Source organism: Anser anser (genome assembly GCF_964211835.1).
Source record: "Anser anser genome assembly, chromosome: 5".
In the NCBI taxonomy this organism is placed as follows: Eukaryota; Metazoa; Chordata; class Aves; order Anseriformes; family Anatidae; genus Anser; species Anser anser.
The window spans coordinates 35,922,826-35,948,196 of NC_139725.1; the positions used below are offsets into that span (position 1 = coordinate 35,922,826).

Genomic DNA, 25,371 nt, shown 5'->3' on the forward strand with positions numbered 1-25,371 from the left:
GGAAAACAACATTTCAGCTTCCAAGTGCATGCCAAAAGAGCAATCTTCTGTTGTGCACAGCAGCTGTGTTCTCTCCTGTGCCATGCATCTGGCTGGTTTTAACCTTGGCCTGGCCTTATTGATCACTGAGTTACACTGGGAAGGAGTCCTGTGATGCTTCTGTACTGAGTTACCAGAGTTGCTATTGTACAAAGATGCACAGGCTGGGTCAAGGCAGCTACAAACCTGTAGTTAGAGTGAGACACCAACACAGTGTGTGGTGGTTTTGGTTTTTGTTTTAAAGGGAAGAAAATGTAGTTTCAGAAAAAAAGTTACTGTTTTTTCAAATAGCTTTCAATTGCCTGCTTGCAGGGTGACATACTAAGGGAAGCACATGATTATGGCTTTGTTTTTGGTTTCAGTTATAATTTAAGCTTCCTGCAGCAAAGTTGTGTCCTTACTAGGACTTTTTTTCAGGGTTTGACTTTTGTTTGCTTTGAACTTTTCTGTGTATGAAAAAGATGAGCAGGAAGTTAAAGTAAAGCTAGAATGTGAAAACGGGGAAAAAAGAGTAAAGATAATGGCTCCATAAGGTAACATAGGTGATTCTCAGTCTAATGTAAAAGAGGAAGATTTTGCAATACACACTGAGAGACTTGAGCAGCCTCTTTGCGCAAGAAGTATGGATGTTTTCCTAATACCTCTCTAAAAATGTCTAATCAAAGTTCCCTGAGGCTGATGCTTCTCAAAACAACCTAAGGAGATGGATGATAAATGTACAGCAGAGCTCAAAAGCAGTATCCATCTTTCACAATTCTTAAAAATCTTAATTATTTCTGAGAAACTGTTTCTTTTCAGAAAAATTACTAGAATTAAACATATTTGAGTTGTAAACAAGCCTACAATTTCATCTGTACCTTGTTTTGTGGGAATAATATTTGAAAAAACTATCCGAATTTTTTTTTCATTTGAGAGTATACAGTTTTTGGAGCTAATAGAACTGAGTGCTGCACTCCAGGCAGAATGTCTGAAGGAAAAGATCTATGCAAAGGAGAGTTACGAGATAGTTTTCTAGGGTGTTAAACTTCACAAATAACCTGTTTATGAAATAAATCCAACTTTGTAGTTTATAAATTGGTGGTGGGAGTACTGAGGCCATAAATGGATGTCCATTTGGTAGCAGCAGCCAGGCAGGCAGGAGAATGACTGAGATTTTGGTAATTAATTAAAGAAGACTTCCATTGGAGACTACCAACAGAAACATGGCAGCACAAGTACAGTGTCAGAGCTGCCTCTAGACAGAAAGAATTTCTACTCAAAAAACATCTTTCTGTGATGAGCCACTACTCCCAGAAAGGAAGTGCTCTGGAAACAAGACAAACCCCAGTTTAAGAGTAATTCACAATGGTTTTGTGGTCACCACATTCCATATCAAAGAAAAGCTGGTACCTGAAATAACCTTTTAAAAGATTTTTAATAAAAGTAGAAAAAGGCTCTAGAAAAGAGTACGAGTTCATGAGCAGTACCAGGGTAGCAAAAAGCAAGAGTGTTGGAAGCAGTGGAAGTGTCCCATAGGTAGCTCTGTATCTTTTCAATAAGATTGAAAAGTGACCTGTGTAATTCCCATCTTAATCAAAGACTCTTAAAGAACAGAATGAGAGATGAGGTCTTTGTATGCAAAAATTACTGCTTGAGATTAAGAAGAAGATATAAATGGTCTCCTAGGAGAAGACAGAACTAGTAAACTCCCACGCTCCCAGAAAGACCAGTGCTTGGGCCTGTGACATATTCCACGTTCATACGTGATCTACAAAAGAGGTGTATAGAGAAGGCAGTTTTCCAATGGTACCAAGTTATTTGTAGTAATAAAATGAGGGTTGATTTGTAGAAAGACCTTGAATCACTGGTTGACTGGATGATCTAATAAGCGATGAAATTTAGTACAGATAAACATCAGGCAACACAGAGGAAAAAAAAAACCAACAACATTTTAACCTTCTTCTGACAGGCTCTTAGTTGACCATTACAACATACCCTCACGATCTTGTTTTTGAGTAGTAAACCTATGAAAGTGCTGACTTAGTGTTCTGTTGTATTTGGTCAAAAAAGTTGTCTGCTAAGAATTATAAGGAATTAGGAAATACCATTATGCCACTGTGTATGACATGAATGCACCCATATTTTCTAGTTTTTCTAGTGAATTTCCCAAATGAAACCAAGAACAGGAAAAAGTAGAAAAGAGCCATTTCATACTTTTATTAATCATGCTGCTGTAGGAAGAGCATCAGTGAAAGACGAAGAGCAGACAGTCTGCAGTGTGCAGTCTGACAAAAAAAAAAGGGGGGGGGGGAATGTGGGAAGAGTATTGTAGAATGCTTTAAAATCAGGAGCTGAATGGAGAAGGTAAGCAGGAAGCTGTTGCTCAGTGTTTCTTCCCATGACAGCTATGCATCAAGTGGAATTTTCCAAAGGCAGGTTCAGCATGAGCAAAAAAAGGTGCTGCTGTTTGACATGTGTCATTGTGTTGTGGGATGCCTTCCTGCACAACGCATGAGAAGAAGAAGGCCTACAGAGAGCTGAAGCAAGGACAGATAGCCTGGGAGGGATGCAGAGACATTGTTCAAGCAGCCTGAGATCAGGTTAGGAAAGCCAAAGCCCTTTTAGAATTAAACATGGCCAGGCTCAGCAAGGGCAATAAGAAAGGTTTATATAGGTACAGTGGTGATGAAAGGACGTCTAGGGAAATTCTGGGCCCTCTCTGGAAGGAAACGGGAGACTTGGTCACCTAAGATTTGAAGAAGGATGAGGTATATAAGGACTATTTTGCCTCAGTCGTCACCAAAAAGAGCTCCAGCCACATGGCTTGGGCTCCAGAAGGCCAAGGGAGGGACTGTAAGATTGAAGAACCGCCCGCTGTAGGAGAAGATCAGGTTCAAGGCTACAAAGATGAATAGGCTGGAGAAACTCTCCTGTGAAAACAAGCTTAGGGAGTTGGGGTTGTTCAGCCAGGAGAAGAGAATGCTCCGGGGACACCTTACAGGGACCTACCAGTGCCTAAAGGGGGCTACAGGAGAGCTGGGGAAGAACTTTCTTTATCAGGGGGTGTAACGATAGGACTAAGAGTAATGTCTTTAAACTAAAAGAGGGTAGATTACATTAGATATTTGGAAGCAATTCTTCACTCAGAGGGTGGTGAGGCACTGGCACAGGCTGCCCAGAGAAGCTGTGGGTGCCCCATCCCTGGAGGTGTTCAAGGCCAAGCTAGACGGGGCTTTGGGTAACCTGGTCTGGTGGGAGGTGTCCCTGCATAAGGCAGGGGGTTGGAATTAAATATCTTTAAGGTCCCTTCCAACCCAAACCATTCTGTGATTCTATGAAAACTTATGGTTAGGTCGAGAAGGAAATGTCCTTTGACGGTATTAAATACAAGATAAGACCTCTGGCTTAAGAAGTTGCTTAGCCACAAATTGCTGGAAGCTGCAGAAATGTGCCAGGGAAGTATTACTGGATTTGCCCTGTTCTTATTCTCTTCCCCAGGCATCTGGACGGCTCTTTGTTCTGGCCTGTTATAGCTGTTGTATTCTAGCTGTTTTAATAGGCCAGAAACAGTGTTTTACAGTCTTGGAAATTGGCTACAGTTCATTTTTTACCAAAAAAAAAAAAAAAAAAGAAACAAAGGTCAAGCATTCAGTCATTTATTAAGTATTTTCAACATGCAGAAGTGATGCACATGATGACAACCTCTGCTGTGAAAATTGGAAGTGCTTTTTGAGTTCTGCATCTTAGTTTCATTTAATATAACATCTTTTTATTTCAGGAGATTTTCTGGCATTTCTTTGAAAGCAGTTTATAAAACGCACTAGATTGGCTCCTTATCCACCTTTCTCTTATGAGATGATGGGAGGTCTTGTGTCGGTACTGAACCAAAGTGGTGGGAGAGATGTGCCATCCAGTCCTGGAAATTTCCAGTTTACATACAGCTGTACTATCCTGACTGCTTATAGAGCATGCTTGAAGTCCTCAGTTGTGTATTCAGTTGGCTTTCTGGAGAACAGAATTTGAGAACACTCAAAGAAATGCCAAAAGCAGTGAAAATTTCTTAACAAGAATCACCACACCCTTCCCATAGTTCATCCAGATCTGGTGCATAATTACAAAAAGGTATAAATATGAGAAAGTGGTGTGGCAAAGCAGAGAAAGATCTGAGAGAGGTGAAGGGTGGAAGAATGAAAGAATGTGCTGGTCTCCCCTGTTATGTAATAATGGCTTGGAATGGTTGTGGGATATAGCTGCTGAAATTAATAGACAGTCACTCATCTTATTGGCTAAAAGTGGAAGTGAAGGAGCTAATGGTTGATATTTAAGACAAAGAGAACTAGATCACAGCTGTTAGAAGAGCTTCAGATACTAGCAATAACAAATCAATCATCCTTTCCCCCTGCCTTGCAAATAACACCAGCCGTAGTAAATCCATGGCCTCTGTGAGACAAAGCATGTGGTTCAGTTTTCTTACTGAATCATGACCGAAAGCAATTACCAGGAGGGGCAGTGCTTTGCCATGGGCATCTAGTGCTTTCTTCTACAAGGTACCATGTGCTTTCTGGCCCTGGTTTGATCTTTGTGAAGGTCAAACATGGCCTGAGCTTTGTCACACCGAGGTAGGTAAAATGAGCCTCCTTGCCTACTGGGTGGTTGTGCTATGGATGTTGGGAGTTAATCTGGTTTCTCAGGACAGTAACATTCTGCTGCCGCTGCCAAAGGAAGAGGTCTTGTATTTTCTTCGTAACTTCTCTTTGCACGGCAAGAAGACTAACACCAAGGGCTCTGTGCAGAAGACCGTTTCTGAAAACATCTGCTGTTGCATGCACTCCCTCACCAGTACAGGTCCCAGTATTGTCCCAGCAAGCTGTGAGGCAGGGGTTGGTGGGACCTCCTCTCTGACTGCAGGGTGCTTAGGGAGTGTCCAGCAGACAGGACTGTAACATCCAAGAAGGAACAAGTAGCTAAGAGCTGGCAGCAACAGGAGCTACCTCCAAGTGCGCTCTGTTTGCCCCAGAAGGAAACTTCAGGGAACTAAACCCGCCCGAAGGTGAGGAACAGCTGTGCCCTTTCAGCAAAGGCTCTCCGCTCTGCTCCTGCCTCTGGCTGGAGCCCTTGCCTCCTGGCATGTTAGCACATAAACATGCACGCAGCACGCTGAAGTCCTCCTATGACCTCTTCTATGTGTGTGCATTTTCCTCTTCTCGCCCCTGTTACTTTATTTTCTTTGAGAGCTACACAAAATGTTCTGCAGCTTTTCTTCTCGATTTTTTTTTTTTTTTGAGAGATGGGGCAGAATGAACTCTGGCACACGTTCAAGAACAATAAAGATAAGAATTAGCAGACTTTTAACATAAACGAGACAAGATAAAAAGCTATTGAAAGTAGTTCAGCAGCATGCCAAAGCAGATCAAGATGTTATTTACAATGCAATTTTGTGTTTTTCTTTGAGTAACAAGGAACAATAACAGCTGCTCCATTTTGTTTTCTTCTGGTGCACCAAGACCCTAGAACACTTGCACAATGTAATAATTAAGACCAAAATACATGGTGCTGTAGACCAGGCTGCTGAGCTGTTGGGTATGTCTTGGGTTTTGTTTAGACATTTTAGAAGGTACTGGCTCTGAAATGAGCATAATTTTTCATGAAAACAAAAGTTGCATTTTCTCACTATTGCTCATTATTATAATACAATTTCATCCTCCATACACACGTTGTTGTTATTGAATCCAGACATGTGGACGCTGAGCTGAACATGTACGAGGTATTTCTCATGGACTTTGGACAATAAAGTAGGAACCTGCAGTGTTTAGGAACCACCTACGTAGGGAGCATTCATATTTGCTCAGACATGAGCAGAGTGCTGAGCCGTGGGCTATATCCAGGTTGGGGGCTGTCAATCAATTTGCTATGTTGCAGGGTTAAAGAGAGCAGCTCTGGGCATCTAACATCACCTCAAGTGCTATGCTCTGCATTCAGCAATGGGTGTGAGCACAGTTCCCAGGATGGACCTAAACAAGGTCTGATATTTGGGCCTCAGAATAAAAGAGTGATGATCCTAAGAAGCTGTACAGAGACAAACTGATACCTGTGAACAAGAGAAGCAAGTAGAAACCTCTGGCTTGCAAACTGAGAGTGGAGCAGGGGGGTCAAGAAAGCAAACAGCCACATCAGAAAAATGGCCTTTTGCCATGCTGGGCCCTTTTGCTGCCTCTCCCGTATTTCTGCAGCATGAGCTTGTGGACTACAGGGACAGAAGTTATTGAGGATGCACAGTCTGGATCTCTCCCTCACAGTCTGTTCCTGTTTCATTCTAGAAGGCTGTGGGTTAATTTGTGCCATACGAATCTGTGTGCTGCTGTGTTTTCTGGCTCCTGTAGATAAGAGCAGTGAAGTGCTTCATCTGTGTATCTTTCTCTCCCTCGTCTCTCTGAGATGCTTGCTGCAGGTGATGCCAGCGCTCCCTGCTGCAGCTCAGCCACGAGCCTCCTGACTCCCACAGTGCTGCAGTTCTGCCAAGGAGAGAACACGAGCGTTACCTGAAGAGACAGAGACATTGAGATAATCTTGGTGCTGCCTTTCCATTTGAGTGACCAAACAAGACCTTCCTTCTCCAAAAATCTTTCAGTCTCCAGGACCACCTTCCCCTCTAGATGGGGCACAGTGACCAGAGTCTTGGGCATGTTTGCTCTTCACTGTGCCCTCTCTGACTCCTCTTCTTACAGTCTTGAGAATGCACCAGTTCTCTTGCTTAGGTTTTTGTTTTTGTTTTTTATGGACTTGGTACTGCTGTCCTAAAGAATGTAAGGGGGAAAGAGTTTGCTTGTGTTTTCTAGTTCTGTTCTCCAATGCCACAAGCACTGCATCACGTAACGTGTTTCACGGGGACACAGAATTGTCATTGTGCAGCGAGTGCGTGCAGCTGTAGCAAATCCTGGCTGACATTTGGCTGTATCCTGTTTCAAGCAGAGAAAAGACTCTTTCCATCTCTTGTGTTAAGCCTAGTTTTTTGTCTATGTTTGCATGAGAATTTGCTTTTCTCTGGATTATGAATGTGTTTATTTTTTTCAGATCAGGATTTTAGGGAAATCAGGAGGGTAGGAAGGGAAATGAAAGCTGATTCTGTATTTCAGCCACTCTGCTGATTGGTTGTTTTCTGTTTGTGTGGTTTTTTTAAGTGGATTTCCTAACTGTGTTTCCCTTCCTCTGATTTGCATAGCTAACGTGGTTGTCCTGCTTTTCACATACCAATTCCTTCTTTTCTTTTATGTCCACCTGCGATGTGGCATTAAGTGATTACCAGTGAAGCTGCAGCACAAAGTGCTGAAGGAATACAGGTTATGAAAGAGAAAAACATGGCACGAGGTTCTGTGCCTTTGGACACAGTCCGCTCTCCCCATTTTTGCTCGGTGTTATGCTAACATCACTGCATTTATCCCATGAGGAAGATAATCCTCATGTAAAGTAGGCATCACAAAGTAAGTGAGTGACTTGCTTAAGGCTAGGCAAGAAATAATTGCTGGGAAAATATGACCCAATTTAGATCCCTAAGAAGATCATCCTTCCCTCTCTTTTCCTCTCCCTACTTCAGTTTGCTTCTTGTGCAACTAAGCTAACAACTTCACAGAGGTGTTAAGGGGTGTTGTAAACTAATACAGCATCTAGAGAGCTCTATAGGGCAAGGCTAACCATCAGCTGCTTGTTCAGAGAGGGCGGTCAGGCCATTACCGAACACTGCACGCATCAAATTTTGTCTGGCAGAGCACAGCGAGAAGGGCAGAAGCCCTGGTACAGCATTCAGCCTGCTAGGGACACATCCTGCTCAGAAATGGCTGCGGGAGGGCCAAGGGCCACCAGATTGCAGAGACGGAAGGGGAGGGAGGAGCCGATTTGTAACAAATACAGGAAATGAGTTCAGCATAAACCACAAGTTCTCCATTGTCTTAGCTTCGTATAATTTACAACACCAGAGGTAAGGAAGCTGAACAAATACTGCTGGGTTTGCAAGATGAAGTTAAATTTGAGACTAAAATCCGGACACTTTGCCACTTATCAAACGTGTAAGCTCCATCAAGAAGTCACTGTGGGTGTGATAGGGTATGTGGATGCTGTTCACTTCTGCAAAGAAAAATTGCTTATAGTGCAAAAATGACAGATTTTTGAAAGCCCGTGTCTTTTAGAAAATAAGCAAATCATCTGGGTGACTGACTGCCTTCCCACTTCTTTCCCTCCAAATATTCTTGGATTACACAGGTTTCAGGTACCACCAAGGAGAGGCTTCTGTGAAGTGAGAGACAGCAGTCAGATGGTCTTGAGTTATAATCCAGCTCATTTTGTTTTTTCTAAAGATGCCTGTTTGCTACAGGTGTGTCCAAATTGCAGATGCTGCAGGAATTTGGAAAAATGCAGTGGAAAAAAAAATCTGCATAGTTCCTTATAAAATATATATGCAGTTCTCTGTGTGAGACAGTGCAGACATATGAGAGTGCCTGAAGCTGAGCTGTTTCAGTCTCAACTGTCATAGTCCAAACGTAACGAGAAAATTCAGTGGCAGAAACAATTGGTTGCATTTGAATCACACTGGAATGAAAACAGTTCCTTGTATATATATATTTTTTTATTGGTTTTGGCTAAATTGAGGTTCATGAAAGACCAGGAAGTTAATTTTCATCACCTTGCAAAGGTTCAGACGTTGTCCAGTTAATAGTAGATTAATGAGTTGCTAAACATGAGCTGAGCTGCAGTGGCTGACTTTAAGTGCTCTAAATTTATAGCAAACACGTAAAGTCATTTAGCTAAAAGCTCTTTTGCTGAGGTTGATGTGGTAACTGTAATGTGTTAGGGTATTACTGATGTTAGGGTATTATTTGTTGAAATGGAATAACTCAGCCATATGTCTAACTGCATGTGCACACAATGAGAGTTCGGGTTCCAGCTCTAGTTAAATTTCTGAGAATGATGTGCCCTTCTAAGAATCTCTGATTGTGAATTTTGCCCTTAGTTTCTGAAAAAGCAGATGCTCTGACAGCCTCCCTGTTTGCTTTGATGTGGATTTATCCTGCACTTCAAATAATAAATTGCTGTGCTTTATTTGAGGACACGGGAACTTTATCCTTTTGTTATAAAAAGAGACCATCAGTGTAACTCCAGGATACCTTGGTTTAGTGATGCCTTACATAGGAATGCAGAAAATGCTAAATAAGTTAAAGGGATTCTATAAATACTTTCATATGGTGATGAAATCCAAGTATGACTAATCGGATGAGTCTTATACTTAACAAATCTCTGGTGAGCCGTCGCTGTAGGACATTGCAATTGCTATGGAAAAAATAAATTTAGCAACTGACAACTCGCAGAAAATGTCACTTGGAAGGAGAGAGCCTCCGTCTGCAATAACAAGGCTTAAACCCCGTAGACCTTCTGGGATCCCTACCACCACCCTTCTTGTGGTGAAGGGAAGCTACAGCAAGAAGTATCACGCTAATTTAAAAGACCTTCTTAGCATATGTTTTCACAAATGGCTGTCTGTAATAACTTGGTTATGAACCTCTGGTATGGGCAGACCAAATACTCATCTGCCTGTCTTCAAGTTCAGGCTGAAGATTCACAAAGAATTTCTTTCAAAGCAGTCTCCAATGTGTACTTTTTTTAGACCAAAACTGCATGTTTGTGCAGTGATGTTGGTCACAATGTTTTGTTCCTTGAAGGATCAAGGTAATGCAGGCTCCAGAATAAAAATGAAAAATAAGGAAAGACAAGGAAGATCGCATTAAATATTTTTGCAAATGCTGAAAAGCTTGCTGTGGATTTGGGTCAGTGTTTGCATTGGGTCCTGTGTGTTTTTTTCAGATGCAGTTTGCCTCATTCTCCCTTTGTCCTGACCTGTTCTGTTTATTTTACAGTGCCAGAAGCTCCGAGAAGTTTTTAATTTGGATTACCCTCACAGCACCTTTCTGCTTAAGACTCTGACTATTGTATCTGGCCCTGACATGGTGGACCTCACTTTCCATAACTTTGTGTCCTACAAGGAGAATGTTGGCAAGGTATGAGGAACTGAGGGCAAGGAAGCACTGGGAAACACTGAGCTGGGACATTCAAGGGGGAGCAGGAAAGAAGAAGGGAAGACAGGGAGCCTGCATCCTGTCAGTGTTACCAGCAAGGTTTTGTTCATGTGTGTTGTTTTGTGCTTTGTGTGAATAAACAGCTGAGATGACTCAGTAAGAAAACTTTCGGTTGCTGGTATGCATAGGCAGTAGGAAGGTGATGTAGCCAGGCCCAGGGTGCAGTTGGGATTTGTAGCCCAGCAGTATCAGGACATGTCCACGCCCTCTCCATGTTCAATGCGGTGTACCTACTCATGCAGTTCTGTAATGCCCAACTACCTCCACTTTGTGTCTTTGCTTTTTCTCCAGAGCTGGGCAGAGGATATTATGGCCATTGTTCGGAATCCCCTCACATACAACGCTTCTCGGTACACCTTCCTGGAGAAAATGTAAGTGATTTCTGACAAACATTGTTCTCTGCAACATTTATTTGTTGCCCTTTCTGCCTCTAATAGAAAGAAAAGGCTTCTTAGCTTCCAAGTCTTTTGGGCAGTCTCCAAACGAGTCCTTTTTTCAACTTGGGTGCCCTAAGGCACAGGGCAGGGGGTTGGTAAATGGGCCCTCTGTTGCATGCCAACTGATTGGTACCACAGTACTTGAGCCAGTCAAACACACACATGGTGTTAGATACACAGGTGGTATTAGACAAACTAAAATTCTGAGCCTCAAATATCCCCCACCCACCCACAGTCACAGTGCTCACCCCAACAACGTGCTGCCTCCTCTTCTTGTCTGTAATGCTGTTTGGTTGGCAGCCTGGGATCGCTAAGGAACAGTAGGATACCATTATCTCATATTTACGTCGTATGTTTCAGAGGAATCATTCTGATATCAGTTCTCTTACAATTCACCTGTTTCTCCTTCCCAAGAAGTGAGAACAGGTTCTGTCTTGAGGTTAAGCTCACAGTCTGCAGGACCCTGTTTTCCAGTTAATGTTGGTTTCCTTTCCCAATTGCATTTTCTTTTTTGCTCCTTCCTTAACAGAATCTGTGAGACTGTACAAGTGAATTTTCATCATCTTGACTTCTTTTTTCACAGCCTGGTGAAGCTGAAGATGCAGCTTAATGCAGAAGGAAAGATTCCTGTCAGGAAGTGAGTATGGTTTTTTTGGTTGGTTGGTTAGTTGGTTGTCGTTTTTTGTTGTATGTTCAATTAAAGACAGTAAAGACAGAGGAGCTGGTAAGAGGATGGTAGCCCAGTGGCTTTAGCTGCCTACTACTGTGCCTAAGAGGTAAAGGCCATTGCCTCTGTATTCAGGTCATGAGGTCCTGCTGCACCTAGGTTCCTCCCAGTGAAGGGCCTGGAACGTAGTTTGGGTCTGGAAAGGAGACCTTTTGTGACCACTTTCTTCATCTACAGAAAGAAATTGTCTTGAACAGCCACAGACTTCGCTTCCAAAGCTAAATAACTTAGGTAAAATTCTAACTGGGGATTTGTTTTGCAAACCTGAGTTTTGAGACTTGTAAGACTTCTTTGAGATTTCATACTAGGAGTTCTGTATGCATTCCATTCCTACAGGAGAACTTTATGCTTGACTCCCCAGATAGCCTGAAGTAGGGATCCATTGCTTTCACTCCTGTCCTCATGTATGACTGCTATACCTATTCTCCCCTGGTGTAATTCCACTGCCTTCCACCTTCACTCTGCATGCAGGTGAGGGAAACAGCTTTTGAGGACAGACCACTGGGCCAATGTTAAGGCTGGCTGAAGTACAGGATAAGGTAGATTTGAGCTCAGTGCCACAAGTATTGGCTTTGTTCATCAGGGTAGGGCTGCCATGAGAATAAGCCAATGCTGCTTTGCTGAAGCAAAGACGGACCTATTACTTCTCCCCTACACTGCATGGCATAAATGCAGAATTGGTTTTGTGCCCCTCAGTGTCTTCCCTAGTCAGATCACTCCATGGCTGACCCTGTGACTCCTCCACGTTGATTAACTTATAGGCTGAAAAAAGGCTGTGATGCAATGTTGAATTCCCTTTTGGGTACATAATTTATCTTTTGTCTTAAGAACAAGGACCTGCATTGAGTGCATTCATGGGTATTCACAGGAAAGTTCTGAACTGCTCTGCTTCTAAGCTTATGCTTATGTTACCGCATCACAAGATGCAAGTGCTAATCACCTGTAATAAATACACTACCTACTGTGTGTTATATTGTATAACGATTCCACATTAAATCTGTGCTGGCTAAATGTGCTCCTGGATGGTTGATCATTATTCAACAATAAACATTTTTTGTTGTTTGTTTTCTAAACCACAAAACAGTAGAATTTCATTCTACCAGAAACCAGTGTACACATCAAGGGGCTTTTAAAAATGTATAGCTCTTTAATGAATAACGCACACTAGGGAAAGAGTACTTCAAATTGATCTTTAAAATGCAAGCAAGGTAGCATTACTGTAGAGAGAAAGCAGCTTATTTTTCTGAAATTAGCTCAAAAAATGTCTGGTGCAGTCTGTACCCCTCTTCAATGCCCTGGTCTTTCTTTCTTGCAGAGTAGAAAAACAAACTTATGGTCTAAAGCATTAGATGTTTAAAATGGTCTGGATTAAGAGCCAGATTTATAAAAATATTCAGCATTTCCAGTTGCAGGTGTATGCAAGGTTTTCAGAACTCCATGTCAGACTATTTTTTTTAAATTCCACATTTATTTGCCTTTCTCTTTGGACATTTAAATCCCTTTTGAAGCATAACAAGGGTGCTGCAATTTTTGCCTTGCAAAGGGTTGCTTGAGAAATCAGCATGCAGTGAGTTTGCATAAATCATCTGCAGCTCCAGTTGAGCACTTTTCCACCTGTCAACACATTTGGCACTTTTTGTTCTCCTTTTTTGTCTTTGAGCAGCTGTGATGCCAGGAGTGTAATAGATCTGACATTTAAATTTATCCACAACAGAGACCTCATTGTTGTTGACTGGGATATTCTGAAATTAGGGAGAGCTCAGTTATTGTTAATATTCTGTAATACAGCAGAGGCTGCTTTAAGCCAAAGGCTTGACCAGGTGAGTTCTGCCCTGTAGACCAATACTCAGCTTTCTAAATTGAAAGTGAGCTTTGGTTTCTGCAGCAGCAGAGTTTTGTTTCCATCCTGTAGTATACCAGCTTCTTTTCCTCTGTAGTGAATTTGTTCCTTGAATTCATGGAAAGCCTTTGGTTTCCAGGACTGAAATTTTTGCCTTCTTCTAAAGCAGCAAATATGTACAATATTTGTTTGCTTTTTTTGGAATATTGTCTTGACTACAAACTTATTGCTGGCTAATGCCAGCTACTGCATTGGTAATGTCTTGTGGGAGGAAGTATGGGGAATTTGTAGCATGAGACCAGCTACCAAAGAGGGCACCTCTAAGAGATGTAGGCAAGGACAGCGAGCAATGATTTTGGGAGTAAGCTGGCGCAGCTTAGAGACAGGGTTCTTCTAGATCCCTGTGCAAAAATATAGAATTTCTATATTAAGGCATCAGTCAGAAAATCCACTATAGGCTTATAAGATCTGGTCCATCAGGTACTCTTGGAGAAACACTGCCTTCCTTCTCTGGTTCATGTTCATAGTCTTATTGTCGGTCTCCTTTGTTGTGCATTTTGAATGTCTTGCACTCTGGTTGCAGCTCCTAGCCACCCAAACCTGACTTGACTCCTGTTACACTGTGGTGATGGTTTCTTTTTTCCTTGTCTGCTTAGTATTTTTCAGATGTTTCCTGCAGACAGGAAAAGGGTGGAAGCAGCATTAAGTGCCTGTCATCTTCCAAAAGGCAAGGTAAGGGTCTTACAAGGTACCCAAAGATCTCTCTAGCTTGAGAGAAATCTTTCTGACTACCCTGACTGTGATTCCCTTGGCTTTAAAAACATCAGTCATGCAGATGCTCCTAAATTGCTTTGAAACCCTGTCCTTTTGCCAGCTACCTTGCCTTAACTGCAGGCCTGCTAAGATAAATTCTTACTGTTTGTAAAGCAATAGCACTTGCAGCTCTGTCACTTGCATTATGTGGCACAAGAAACAGCACATTCCCTTCTGCCTGTTTCACTGCTCTTTGAAGCAACAGGTCTCATGGTTACTCTTAGCATTTCTACCAACCTGCAGAGTACAATCTGGAACTCTAACGGTTCCTGTCAGTTCACCACGCACTAGCTTTATATCGTCACACAAGAGGCACCAAGGGACAGTTTAAATAACTGTCTGTTCCGAAGCAGGCCATTATAATGCTTCTCCACTCCATCTCCTCTTTCCTAAACACCTCGCTAGATGTTCCAGTTGCTTATTTGCCTTTTCACAAGTGAGTGCTGGACTGGGGGTGTTGAGTGTTAACAGAGGTGAAAACCATCATGGGTTAATGGTACTGACATGTCTTTCTTTCATTCTCAGAATGATGCCATCAATCCAGAGGACTTCCCTGAGACTGTGTATAAAACTTTCCTCATGAATCTGTGTCCACGGCCTGAGATTGATGAGATATTTACCTCACAGTAAGTTTCCCTCAAGCCACATAAGAGGACTTGATTTCTTGTGGCAAAAGATAGGCAAAAAGGTGGGGAGAGGGGTTGCTACATTTATTGTTTGGCTGCTCTCAAGCCTGCCTATAAAGGCAGGTACCAATGTCACAAAACAGTGCCAGTGCACTTAACTCTTCCACTGACAACCTCAATAAAAGGGATCAGGCCTCACTGTGCTGCATAGGCTCTAAACGGTCACTATCAGAAGGGCTGATTCCAGGTCAACACTAGATTGTGCTGATGTGATACTACTTGTGGCTAGCCCTAGACAAGACCATGTACAGCATTAGAACCAGAGAGCTTTGCCAGTAGCCAGTGAATTCTTTTCAAATAGCTAAACCTGTGAGTTCTTAAACGGACTTAATTTCATAGGGCAAGTATTCAATGTGTTCTGAAATTCAGTTACCTTTAGAGTTCAAGTCAGAGGCTCAAATTATGCTTTCTTCTGTTATACAACTTCTTAACAGTAGCACATTAGTTAGGAAGAAGAATATAAAGGAAGAAAAATAGCCACAGAGGGAAGCATCTTTTACAGGAAGGAATGTAGACAGAACATTGGGCCCAGAGAACTGGGTGCCCATTGCTAACCTGAGCAAGGACCAATCTCTTGTGAAGCTTTCTGAGTAGTACACATGCCTTACCTCTGCTCCCCTATAATTCTCTCCCCTTAGCCATTTAAAAGCAAAACCCTACATGACCAAGGAACACTTGGCAAAGTTCATCAACAAGAAGCAGCGAGACTCTCGCCTCAATGACATCCTTTTCCCACCAGCAAAACCTGAGCAGGTGCAGAGCCTGATAGAGAAATATGAGCCCAGTGGGATTAACATCCAAAGAGGTGAGTCTTGCTCAGCCCGTAGGTCTTGTTTTTATGTCATGTCCCGCTGTCAAGGTAGCATGAAAATAGTAGAGGATCTCACACCGTCTGCTATCCTGGCTTTCCCAGGGGAACCAGCCTGATTCTCACAAACCTCTGTGTTGCAGTGCACTGGGAAGGAGGTACCAGAAGCATTTTGTTTCAGTACCATTAACATCTTTGTTCTCTATGTAGGGCAGTTGTCTCCAGAGGGGATGGTCTGGTTTCTCTGTGGCCCTGAGAACAACGTGATAGCGCTGGATAAATTGGTGCTGTACCAGGACATGACGCAGCCACTCTCACACTACTTCATCAATTCATCACACAACACATATTTAACAGGTATGGGCAGTTCCAGAATCTGCCTCAGCTCCATCAGGTATGTATCATCACCATGGATAGATGAATGATCCTGACAATCACTCAGGCAGATGCATCTGCCCTGAAGTTTGGAGGGCTGAGGTCTGTAAAGCACAGTAAGGGGCTTGACACTTAAATGCTGTGTAAGAAGAAGAAATGTCACCCTGTTAGCTAAAATATCTTGTCATTCTGCCATGCATACCTGCTCAAAGACAGCAGAGTTCTGTTGCTCTAGTTTATGCAGAAAGTGTCCCACATGAATAGCTAAAGAGCCTCCCTGCTTGTGCTCTCCTCCAGCTGGTCAGTTTTCTGGTATCTCGTCTCCTGAAATGTATCGCCAGACACTGCTGGCTGGCTGTCGCTGCGTAGAGCTGGATTGCTGGAAGGGCCGTCCCCCGGATGAGGAGCCGATCATCACTCATGGGTTCACCATGACAACTGAGATCCTCTTCAAGGTACAGAAATAATCTTCTCCGTGCTTGTAGTCCTGCTTGGTTTTAAACTGATCTCGGCTTGAGGAGGCTAGCTGACCGAGGTAACAGTCAACTGCATGGGCTGAGGGCAAAAATGTTTGAGATATAAAGACTGATGGCAAAGTGAATGAATGTGTAGATAGAATGACAGATGGGCAAATATGCGGTAGGCTGGAGTTTGTGTACGTTTTTAGAGTTGGAGGACCACCAGGGAAGTTGTTAGCTGGATGAAGATGAAGGAATGACTGAAATGCAGCCAGTCAAGTAGAAGTGATGGAGAGACAGTTGAGTAGGTGTGCCTGCATACACGCAGTTGTGTAGCAAGATGAATGTATGGACAGAAAGTTGCCTGAGAATGGTGGATTTTATGGATGGATGCAAGTTGGAGAAACAATCAAGGTGGCTTTTAGAAAACAAATGTTTAAAATGAGTTCATTTTCTAACTGTTCTACAGCAGGTTTGTGTGTTTTACAGCCTGAAATGGTGGTGCTTTGGAGGAGTAGGTTCTAATTACTTCCTAATTAATTACATGACTGCGTGGAATGTGTTCAGGGGAGCAACTGCTCTCTAGCATGCTGGGCAGACATCTTCCCCGAGGATTTAGATGCCAGGCTTCAGAAGCACAGTCCAAAGCCTACTTCTCCATTGAAAATTTAGGGCATTTAACCACAGAAGTTACAAACATCAATGCACCAGTTAAAAATCAATGCACCACACACCAGAATAAAAGCTGGGGGGTAATTGCAAAGGAACAAATGATGTTTCTTTACCATGTCAATTAGCAGCACCAGGGAAGAAAATAGTGGAAAGTTTGTGGCAGCTTAACAGGGACTTGGGGGAAATATGATTATTTTTTCATCATTAATGCTGGGAATGTTTCCATGGTATTTGCATTTGAAATGTCAGCGCTGCTGGTGACTGAACATTCCAGTTTTCTCTGCTGCTAGACAGAAGAATTTTATGAGCAGGTGAAATGACAGAAAATTGGACAGGTTCAGAGGTAAGCGTAAATTAAGTTTGAGGCAGTTTAATCTGGTGCTGTGTATACCTTTCTCTACCAATTGAAAGTGCATCTGGCAGTGATTTGCCTCCCTCACTAGATATTCTGTCATTTCTGGATACATTAAGCCATGTAAGGAAAAAAACAACTGAGTTTTAGGTCTTCAATTTCACATTTATGCAAACTATTGACTTCAGCTGTGTGAAAGAGAATTATAGGGCTTTAAGGTTGTATCCTTTGGAGCTGGAAATCTGGACAGCTATGAAAAAGAAGACATCTTTCACTTTCTTGACAGAGAAGTTTAGTTGCATTAAAGAGAACCTCCTGACAAGGATGAGTGTGGAGATCTGAAACTTGGGGATTAGTTTAGTGGGGAGATAGATCTGCTGTTAATGATTGCTGATCTCATTTCTGTGACCATTCTCTCTCCTTTAGGATGCAATCGAGGCCATTGCAGAAAGTGCTTTTAAAACATCTCTCTACCCTGTCATCTTGTCCTTTGAGAACCACGTGGACTCGTGAGTGTCTGGTGATTGGGGACCAGATGTGGGAGAATTGTGTTCTCTGTTGTCCAGAGCAGAACAAACTTGCTTGGTTTCAAGTTGAGTGCCTGAGCTGACATGAAACACTGGTAGAGATTTTTGCATCAATTGAAAGGGGGTTAGAGCCAAAAGGTGAGCCATAAGCTGCAGAGTGAGAGCAACCACAAGCGTGTAACCTTTTAATTTGCTGTGGCAGAGTATGGAAAAATAAGAAGCCTGGGAAGGGATTTCAGGATATGTGTAACTGTTTGTGTGAAGGCAAGAGATGGTTTTCTGGGTAGAGTTTTATGGATCTCAAGATGGTTGCTCATGCTAGGCTCTGGATTTGGGCATCTGTTCTCCTGTTCACTCTTGTTTTTTCTCTTTGTATACTAGGCCCAAGCAGCAGGCAAAGATGGCTGAGTACTGCCGAACCATATTTGGAGACATGCTGCTGACAGAGCCACTGGAAAAATACCCAGTAAGTGGAAGTTGGGGAATGAGGTTAAAGAACTTGGATTAGTGGAGAGGTCTTTCTGAAAAACTGGTCACTCCTGGTGCTAGGAAATGCCACAACAGATAAAAGGACAGTGACAAAGATAGGGTGCAGCAGGTAAATGAGCTTGGTTCATAGTGGAGAGTAACACAGAAAGAGGAGGGAAGACCTCACAGTCATAGAGGTTTCTAAGCATTTGCCTGATTCTGTTCTTAAAGCTCTGTCACCTGAATGACTTTGGAAACTGAGCTCTAGGTGATCAAACTATACTGGTTGTACCAAGATGAGTTAGTGTATTTCATACATGGTACAGTTTCAGATCTGTCTGCCAGCACTTGCTTTGGAAAGAAACAGGAACAAGGGCTTAGTAGCATTTCAGGCTCTTCCTAGCAATGCTTCTAAATCCCTGTTTACACCCTGGAAATATCCCCTTGTGGGCATAGATGGGCAGGTCAGTGACATGTATAACTTTATGCTTAGAACAGCTGAATAAAGCTCCTGCTCTGCTTGACCCTAGTCAACAGCTTGTGCAAGCATGTATTGCAGTGGAGAAGGTGGTGTTTTCAGTGATCCTTATGCACACCACTACTTCAGCTGCCTTGTGAATGGGTAGTGATTTACAAATCAGGCAGTGCCTATGTTCTGCAAAGTATGAGGCAATTCCCTTTTTTTTTTAAATAGGGGAGAGGGGAGCTAAAACACCTAGTCCAAGCATCTGCCTTTAGCACTGAGATCAGAAGAAGAGCTGAAAAGAAGCAGTGAGCAAATTGGCAGTTGCCCCCTGTTCAGACCCATGTCTTTGTCCAGGCAATGGGGAGAAACTGTGGGGGGGAGAACCAGATAAGGGTGATTCTATTAGCTAAATTATTAATAGGCCTGTTGCTCCCCTACACGGGGAGTGTAGGTCTAGAAGCACAGTCTGAATCACACATCCTTGTATGACACATACAAACCCACCTACTTTAGGATTTTTTTTTCAAATCTGCCTTAGGCAGAGAGTTTAAATATGGCGTGAGTGCTGATCTAGGACTGAGGCTCTGGGATAATGAGAGAAGTAGGTGGCATGTGAAAGCCAGAGGTTTGTGGATGCCTCCAGGACATGCAGATGGTTTTTTAGCTGTGGTGCAGGATGGGTGGCTGGAAACAGCATGCACAAGCAGCAGAACTTGAAAGGACTGAAAGGTACAAAATGCCGGTGTTAAACTGACATCAGGAAAGTGAAGTCTTAGGAAAAATCTGCATAGATATACTGGGATGAGCCAGCAGATGGAAAAATTAAATTATACAGTGGGCGAGAGATTTCCATGCACCAGTAAATGGCCAGAGGAATGGCACTGGGAGGGACAGGAGAGCTGAGTGTTTCAAGTTCTATCTTTGAGATGAAAGTTCAGTATGAAGTTTCTCTGTTGCAGCTGAAGCCGGGAGTTCCCCTGCCAAGTCCTAAGGATCTCTTAGGGAAAATCTTGATTAAGAACAAAAAGAAACAATCTGTATCTGGGAAGAGGCAGAATTCTTTGAAGAAAGGGAGGAATGTGGAACCAGAGATCATTGAGCAGCCAGCCCCTATGGATGCTGAAGATACTGGTATGTCTAAAGGGGAAAATTGGACTACTATACCTAGATGAGCAAGTCTGGCCTGCTGGAGACCTTCCAAATCGCCCAATACTAGCTTGAGGCAAGCCGATACCAGTCATTCATTCAGGTATCCCACAAAGTATAAGCTTGGAAGATACATTAAATATTCAGAATGTTTTCAGACACTTCATTCCAACCCAAAAGAGACAACCAACTTAATTCCCTGACGGTCAGTCAATTCTGCCTACTCTGAGGCATATGGCTGCGTGAGTTGGTAATTAATTGATACACAATTGAACATGTTGTTTTTGTGGAAGAGTGCACAACTTCTTACCACCAGTAGCTCTCTGATAACTACAAATTCACCATGGCATAGATCATAGAATAATGGAGTCATAAAACAGTTTGGGTTGGAAGGTATCGTCTACCTCCAACCCCCCTGCCATGGGCAGGGATGCCACCCACTAGGTCAGGTGAAACTCTCTCCATCCTCTGTAGGCTTCCTTTTTATGTTTGAGTTTAGTAAGAAGCCTTTTTCATCCATGCAGGCCTCCTGACATTTAGGCCTGACTTCCTCTTTGTTGGGACGCATAGCTCCTAAGCTTAGAGGAGGTGATCCTTGAATATTAACCAGCTTTTCTGGCCCCTCTTCCCTCCAGGGCTTTATCCCATGGTACTCCACCAAACAGATCACTGAAGAGACCAAGGTCTGTTCTCCTGAAGTCCAGGGTAGTGAGCTTGCTGCGTGCCCTCCTTGCTACCCTAAGGATCTTGAGCTCCACCATTTCATGGTCACTGCAGCCAAGGCTGCTCTTGAGCTTCACCTTCCCCACCAGTCCCTCCTTGTTGGTGAGAATGAGGTCCAGCATAGCTCCTCTCTTTACTGGTCCTCACATTGAGGTTCTCGAAGGTCTATAGAACATTCAGACCCTACTCTCCTCCCATCCTCCACCTCCTGCAGTCTCAAGGCCGTCATCTCTTGGACTCAGGTAGAGAGTTCTACCTATGGTAGAACAGTGAATTTTACAGTCCCTGTCATGGCAGAAGCTCATGAAGTCATATGAAGACAAGATGTGTGCTCCTACAGAGGAGCTAGAAATCAGACATTCAGTCCCACAAATGTGTGTGACCTTGGTGGGGAAAACAGCATTGTGATCATCATTTTTGGCAGGCCTGCAGGAAGAATGTCTTGGTCTCTTGAGGGTGTTAGTCCAGTTTGGCCTATTCATACTTGGATTTGGCTAATAATGGTATGACATTCCTCTCTTGTTCCTGTGTGATGTGATTGTGAGGTTTTGCAGAGTTCTTCCCTGTCAGCAGAGTCAGAGCTGGAGGCTGTGTGAGCAGTCACAATGTCTTGTCTCCATGTGCTACTGGCTAAGCACTACTGATGTGGGCTGTGTGCGCTTAGTTTGGGCAGGCGATGTGGCTGAAGAGGAACCAGAGGAAGAGGATGAACAGCTGGGAAACCTGGATGAGGAGGAAATTAAAAAGATGCAGTCAGATGAGGTACTGTCACTACTGTCTCTCTTCCTTTTCTGTGGTTTTGTTTTTTTTTTCGGGTCTGACCATACTGAATGGAGATTAATTCCAGAATGCAAAGGGGAGTGAACCTGTGCTATGACAAGTATAGCACAGAGGATATAGCAGAAGAGGTATTATTTCTGACTGATATTTTGCATGATTTGGTGATAAATGTGTGCCTTCAGAGTATTTGGAGAGGCTTAGCCTTAGTCTGATAAAAGTTGTTACAAAAACATGAAGTGCTGCTGCAGAAGAGGGAAGAAGCAGATCAGCAATGCCTTGAATAGAAAATATCCATTTCCCATTTCCTTCTCCCTAGTATCACTCAGAAGAGGCAAAAGATGTCCCAGGTTTGTCCCAGAGCCCACGCTTTGAGAAGTTAAAGAGGTCCTAGACTTCTTATGTACTGATACCTTTCTGTATGTATTGGTTTCAGTTTTTGCCAAGCTACCCAGAAATTCAGTGTGCCCTTGACAACGCTGCTCACAATGTAATTGTTAGATCAGGAAGCCAAAGAAACTGGTGTGCTTTGGTCAGGGCAGCCATTGGAGCTCTTTGTGTGTGAAGCCCAGGTGTGTTTTGTTTCACCTCTGGAGAAGGTTTCATCTGTCTTCTCTTGTGTGTTTTTTCTAATTTTTTTTTCTGCCTAGGGCACTGCTGGTTTGGAAGTGACAGCGTATGAGGAAATGTCCAGCCTAGTTAATTACATACAGCCTATCAAATTTGACTCCTTTGAAGTCTCTGCCCGTAAGTCATACTCAGTCCTGAAAGTCCTGAGTATTTCCATTTGACCAGGAGAATACTGTTTTCAAATGCTGCTGTTTTCTACTTACTTTTGTGACTTGCTTGAACCTATTTTCTGCTGTGTTCTCTCTCTCCCACAACATATGTACAATACAAACACTCTCCTTCTGTTCTTCTCCTTGTAGTAAGGAATCGATAAGGAAAAGACAACGATATGTCAGATACTGCTCTCAGTTACATCAATGAAAATGAAAAGCAGCAGCTTAAGGCTAATGACATCTATGTGATCTTGCTTAGCTGCTTCTGAGGGCAGGATTCAGCCCAGCTTTTCTTAATGTATGAAACTGGCCTTCCTCTTCTGTGGTGATTAGGACCCTGGCTGGTGACAGAAATATCTGAAATGCTGAAAATGCATGCAATTTCTTTATACACGATAGGTTCCTCTAAACAGTCACAACATCTGGACCAGAGAAAGGTAAATTGCCTTGATAGAAACCAGCAGCTGGTAGAAAGTGGTAATAAACAGGTTGAGTGCTTCTTGAGCCCATTGGTCCCCACACAGAGAATGGGGAGCTGGGTGCATCCTTTGTCTAAACACTTCTTATTTCCTGTTTCTAGAGAAGAACCGGAGTTATGTCATCTCTTCCTTCACAGAATTGAAGGCTTATGATCTGCTAACCAAGTTCCCTATGCAGTTTGTAGAGTATCCTTTTGGCAATGTTTGCCCATGGTAGTTGGTCATATGGAGTATGGGAGCTAATATGAAGCTCGAGTTAAGGCTAAGGTATGTCCAACTGGCTTCTGGTTTCAGGACCTGGTAAGCTCTTCATCAGAGGTATGAAGAGTGCAGGTGCTAGAGATGTGGGAGCTTCCAGGGTGTGCTGGGGGGCTGTTAACAGAGATTCTTGACAGATTCCTGTATCCTGCTATAGTAAAAGCCAAGACTGTCAGCTGTTTGCTTTTAAACAGAAAGGGATGTGGGAAAGGAGCCTGTTGTTGCGTGGGCCTCTCTTTTTAGAAGGCTCTGAGCATTCGTAGAAGAGCTTAAACAACTCTTTAATCTGAATACATGAGCTAGCCCCAGGGTACACAAGGAGTGCTCCAGACTTGTTTCCAATAGAGCAACTGTAGATACAACAAGCGACAGATGAGCCGGATTTACCCCAAAGGCACCCGGATGGACTCCTCTAATTACATGCCCCAGATGTTCTGGAATGTTGGCTGTCAGATGGTGGCACTGAACTTCCAGACTATGGGTGAGTGTCGCATTGTCCTCCAGCTTCTTAGTGGATGAGGCTGTGTGCTCATGTTCATTGTCTCTTCCTTCGCTGCTATTTCCTATGACTGCTGTTTCCCTGAATACATTTGCTCTGCGTGCCTTGTTCCCAAAGTATTGCTCTTCTGCCTGAGTCTCCCACAGACCAAAAGCACTTTTCTAGGCCCGGCACAAACCTGGCATGCAGTGCCTGTGATGCCTGTCCTACATATTTGTGTATGCACACATACACAGGCTTGCTGTCATCCAGTATCTGGGTACCATCTCTGGCTGTTCTGTAACATGATGTCAGAGTAAATAACTTGTATGGATGCACCAGAAGTTCCTGCCTCCCCTAAGCTGCCTCCTCTTTTACAAGGCAGCAGGCATAGCTCCATCTGGATACAGGACTGGACTGTCTGTCCTATTATTTCCAGTATGCTGACCTGGGCAGGAAAGAAAAGGCCATTCCTTGCTGTACAACCAGCATAAGAAAGAGACACAGAAAAGCCTCCAGATAATGGTGTTCTTTACTGCTCTTTCTTCTTCACTATCTCACATATAAAGAATGTAAGAGACTTCATAGGATAAGTAGGAGAAAAAAATAATTTACTTAAAAAGGGAGAGTGATAGATAGGTTACGAAGAGTGTATCATACTGAAGACAGATGCAGAAGCCACAAGACACTGTCCACAAGACAATAAGTAGCAGAGGAGATGGACTGAGAGGAGGCCCAAAATGACAGGAGGAAGGAGTAGAGACAACTATTTACTTCACACCCAAAATAGTGGGTACTTCTTAGAGTAGGTTTTAATTTAGTTCTACCCATGATTTATGGTGCAATCATAAGCAAACCACTTTACCTTTCTTATAACAGCTGCTGTAATATTTTTCCCTGTAGGGTGCTGAGAGGCTTAATTAGTTTTTGAAAGGACTTTGTGAGCCCTTGGCTGGCACAAGCTATAAAAGTACAGCATCTTTCAGCTCATGCATACTACACAAGACATCTGATGAGGTCCCACAGAAATTTTTCTCATTGTTCTCCTCTGTTTGTATCTCAGATGTCCCCATGCAGCAGAACATGGCTCTGTTTGAGTTCAATGGCCAGTGTGGCTATCTGCTTAAGCATGAATTCATGCGGCGTCCAGACAAGCAATTTGACCCTTTCTCTGTGGACCGTATTGACGTGGTGGTAGCAAGTACCCTGTCTGTCACGGCAAGTACAAACCATAGTGCTGTTCCTCCCCTGACAGCCATTTGCTGTCACCACGTGTATAACTGGCATGTATGTCCCCTCTATTTATTACCCAGTAGGGTTCTTAGTGGCAAATGAACCCAGAGAGTCCTGTGGGAGAGTGTTACCATGGCAACTCCCAGTCTTTTCACTATATCAAATTAATCATAATCACATGAAAATGGAAAATTAGCATCTGCCACACAAAGAAGCCAAGGCTGTGATGATGGGGAGGGAGGAGGTTGGAGGAAGTGCTGAAGCAAGAAACATGGGTGAAGAAAAGGTAAAAGAAAAGCCTAATGTGGATTGGAAGCTGCAGCAGAAAAGATGTTTGGGGCTGGAGGGGGCCTTAAAGGGTGAAAGTATGGGTGGGTTCTTTTGTTTTATTCTTTTCAACAGTTGCTAATTATGTTTCTGCTTATTTCTAGATACTTTCTGGTCAGTTCCTCTCAGACCGCAGTGTGAAGACATATGTGGAAGTAGAGCTGTTTGGGTTGCCAAGGGACACAAAACGCAAATACAGAACCAAACTGACCTCCACTGCCAATTCCATTAACCCTGTATGGAAAGAAGAGCCTTTTGTTTTTGAAAAGGTAGTATCATTTTATAGTCATTTAGACGGAGAATCTTTACAGATCCTGTTGGTCACAAGCACTGCTTTGAGAGGTCAATGACAACAGAAGGGACTCCCTTCTGGAGATCTCAGTCATGGCTTTAGACACAC

The 25,371-nt window shown here is 43.1% G+C and overlaps 1 protein-coding gene across 6 annotated transcripts in view; it reads left to right on the forward strand.

Annotated features, from left to right (window-relative positions):
- Positions 1-25,371, forward strand: part of PLCB2 (phospholipase C beta 2) — a 63,191-nt gene that overhangs the window by 20,055 nt on the left and 17,765 nt on the right. For 5 of the 6 annotated variants that reach the window (XM_083836855.1, XM_083836853.1, XM_083836857.1 and 2 more), the window contains exons 7-23: positions 9,921-10,061; positions 10,431-10,510; positions 11,160-11,213; positions 13,800-13,875; positions 14,482-14,582; positions 15,281-15,447; positions 15,661-15,807; positions 16,123-16,280; positions 17,734-17,816; positions 18,216-18,300; positions 19,728-19,899; positions 21,302-21,399; positions 22,065-22,161; positions 22,777-22,861; positions 23,290-23,414; positions 24,475-24,629; positions 25,076-25,240. In XM_083836855.1, the coding sequence (XP_083692981.1) occupies positions 9,921-10,061; positions 10,431-10,510; positions 11,160-11,213; positions 13,800-13,875; positions 14,482-14,582; positions 15,281-15,447; positions 15,661-15,807; positions 16,123-16,280; positions 17,734-17,816; positions 18,216-18,300; positions 19,728-19,899; positions 21,302-21,399; positions 22,065-22,161; positions 22,777-22,861; positions 23,290-23,414; positions 24,475-24,629; positions 25,076-25,240 (1,989 nt within the window). Of the gene's footprint in view, positions 1-9,920; positions 10,062-10,430; positions 10,511-11,159; positions 11,214-13,799; positions 13,876-14,481; positions 14,583-15,280; positions 15,808-16,122; positions 16,281-17,733; positions 17,817-18,215; positions 18,301-19,727; positions 19,900-21,301; positions 21,400-22,064; positions 22,162-22,776; positions 22,862-23,289; positions 23,415-24,474; positions 24,630-25,075; positions 25,241-25,371 lie in introns of those variants that run through there. The other variant, XM_083836858.1, reaches the window with a different exon arrangement.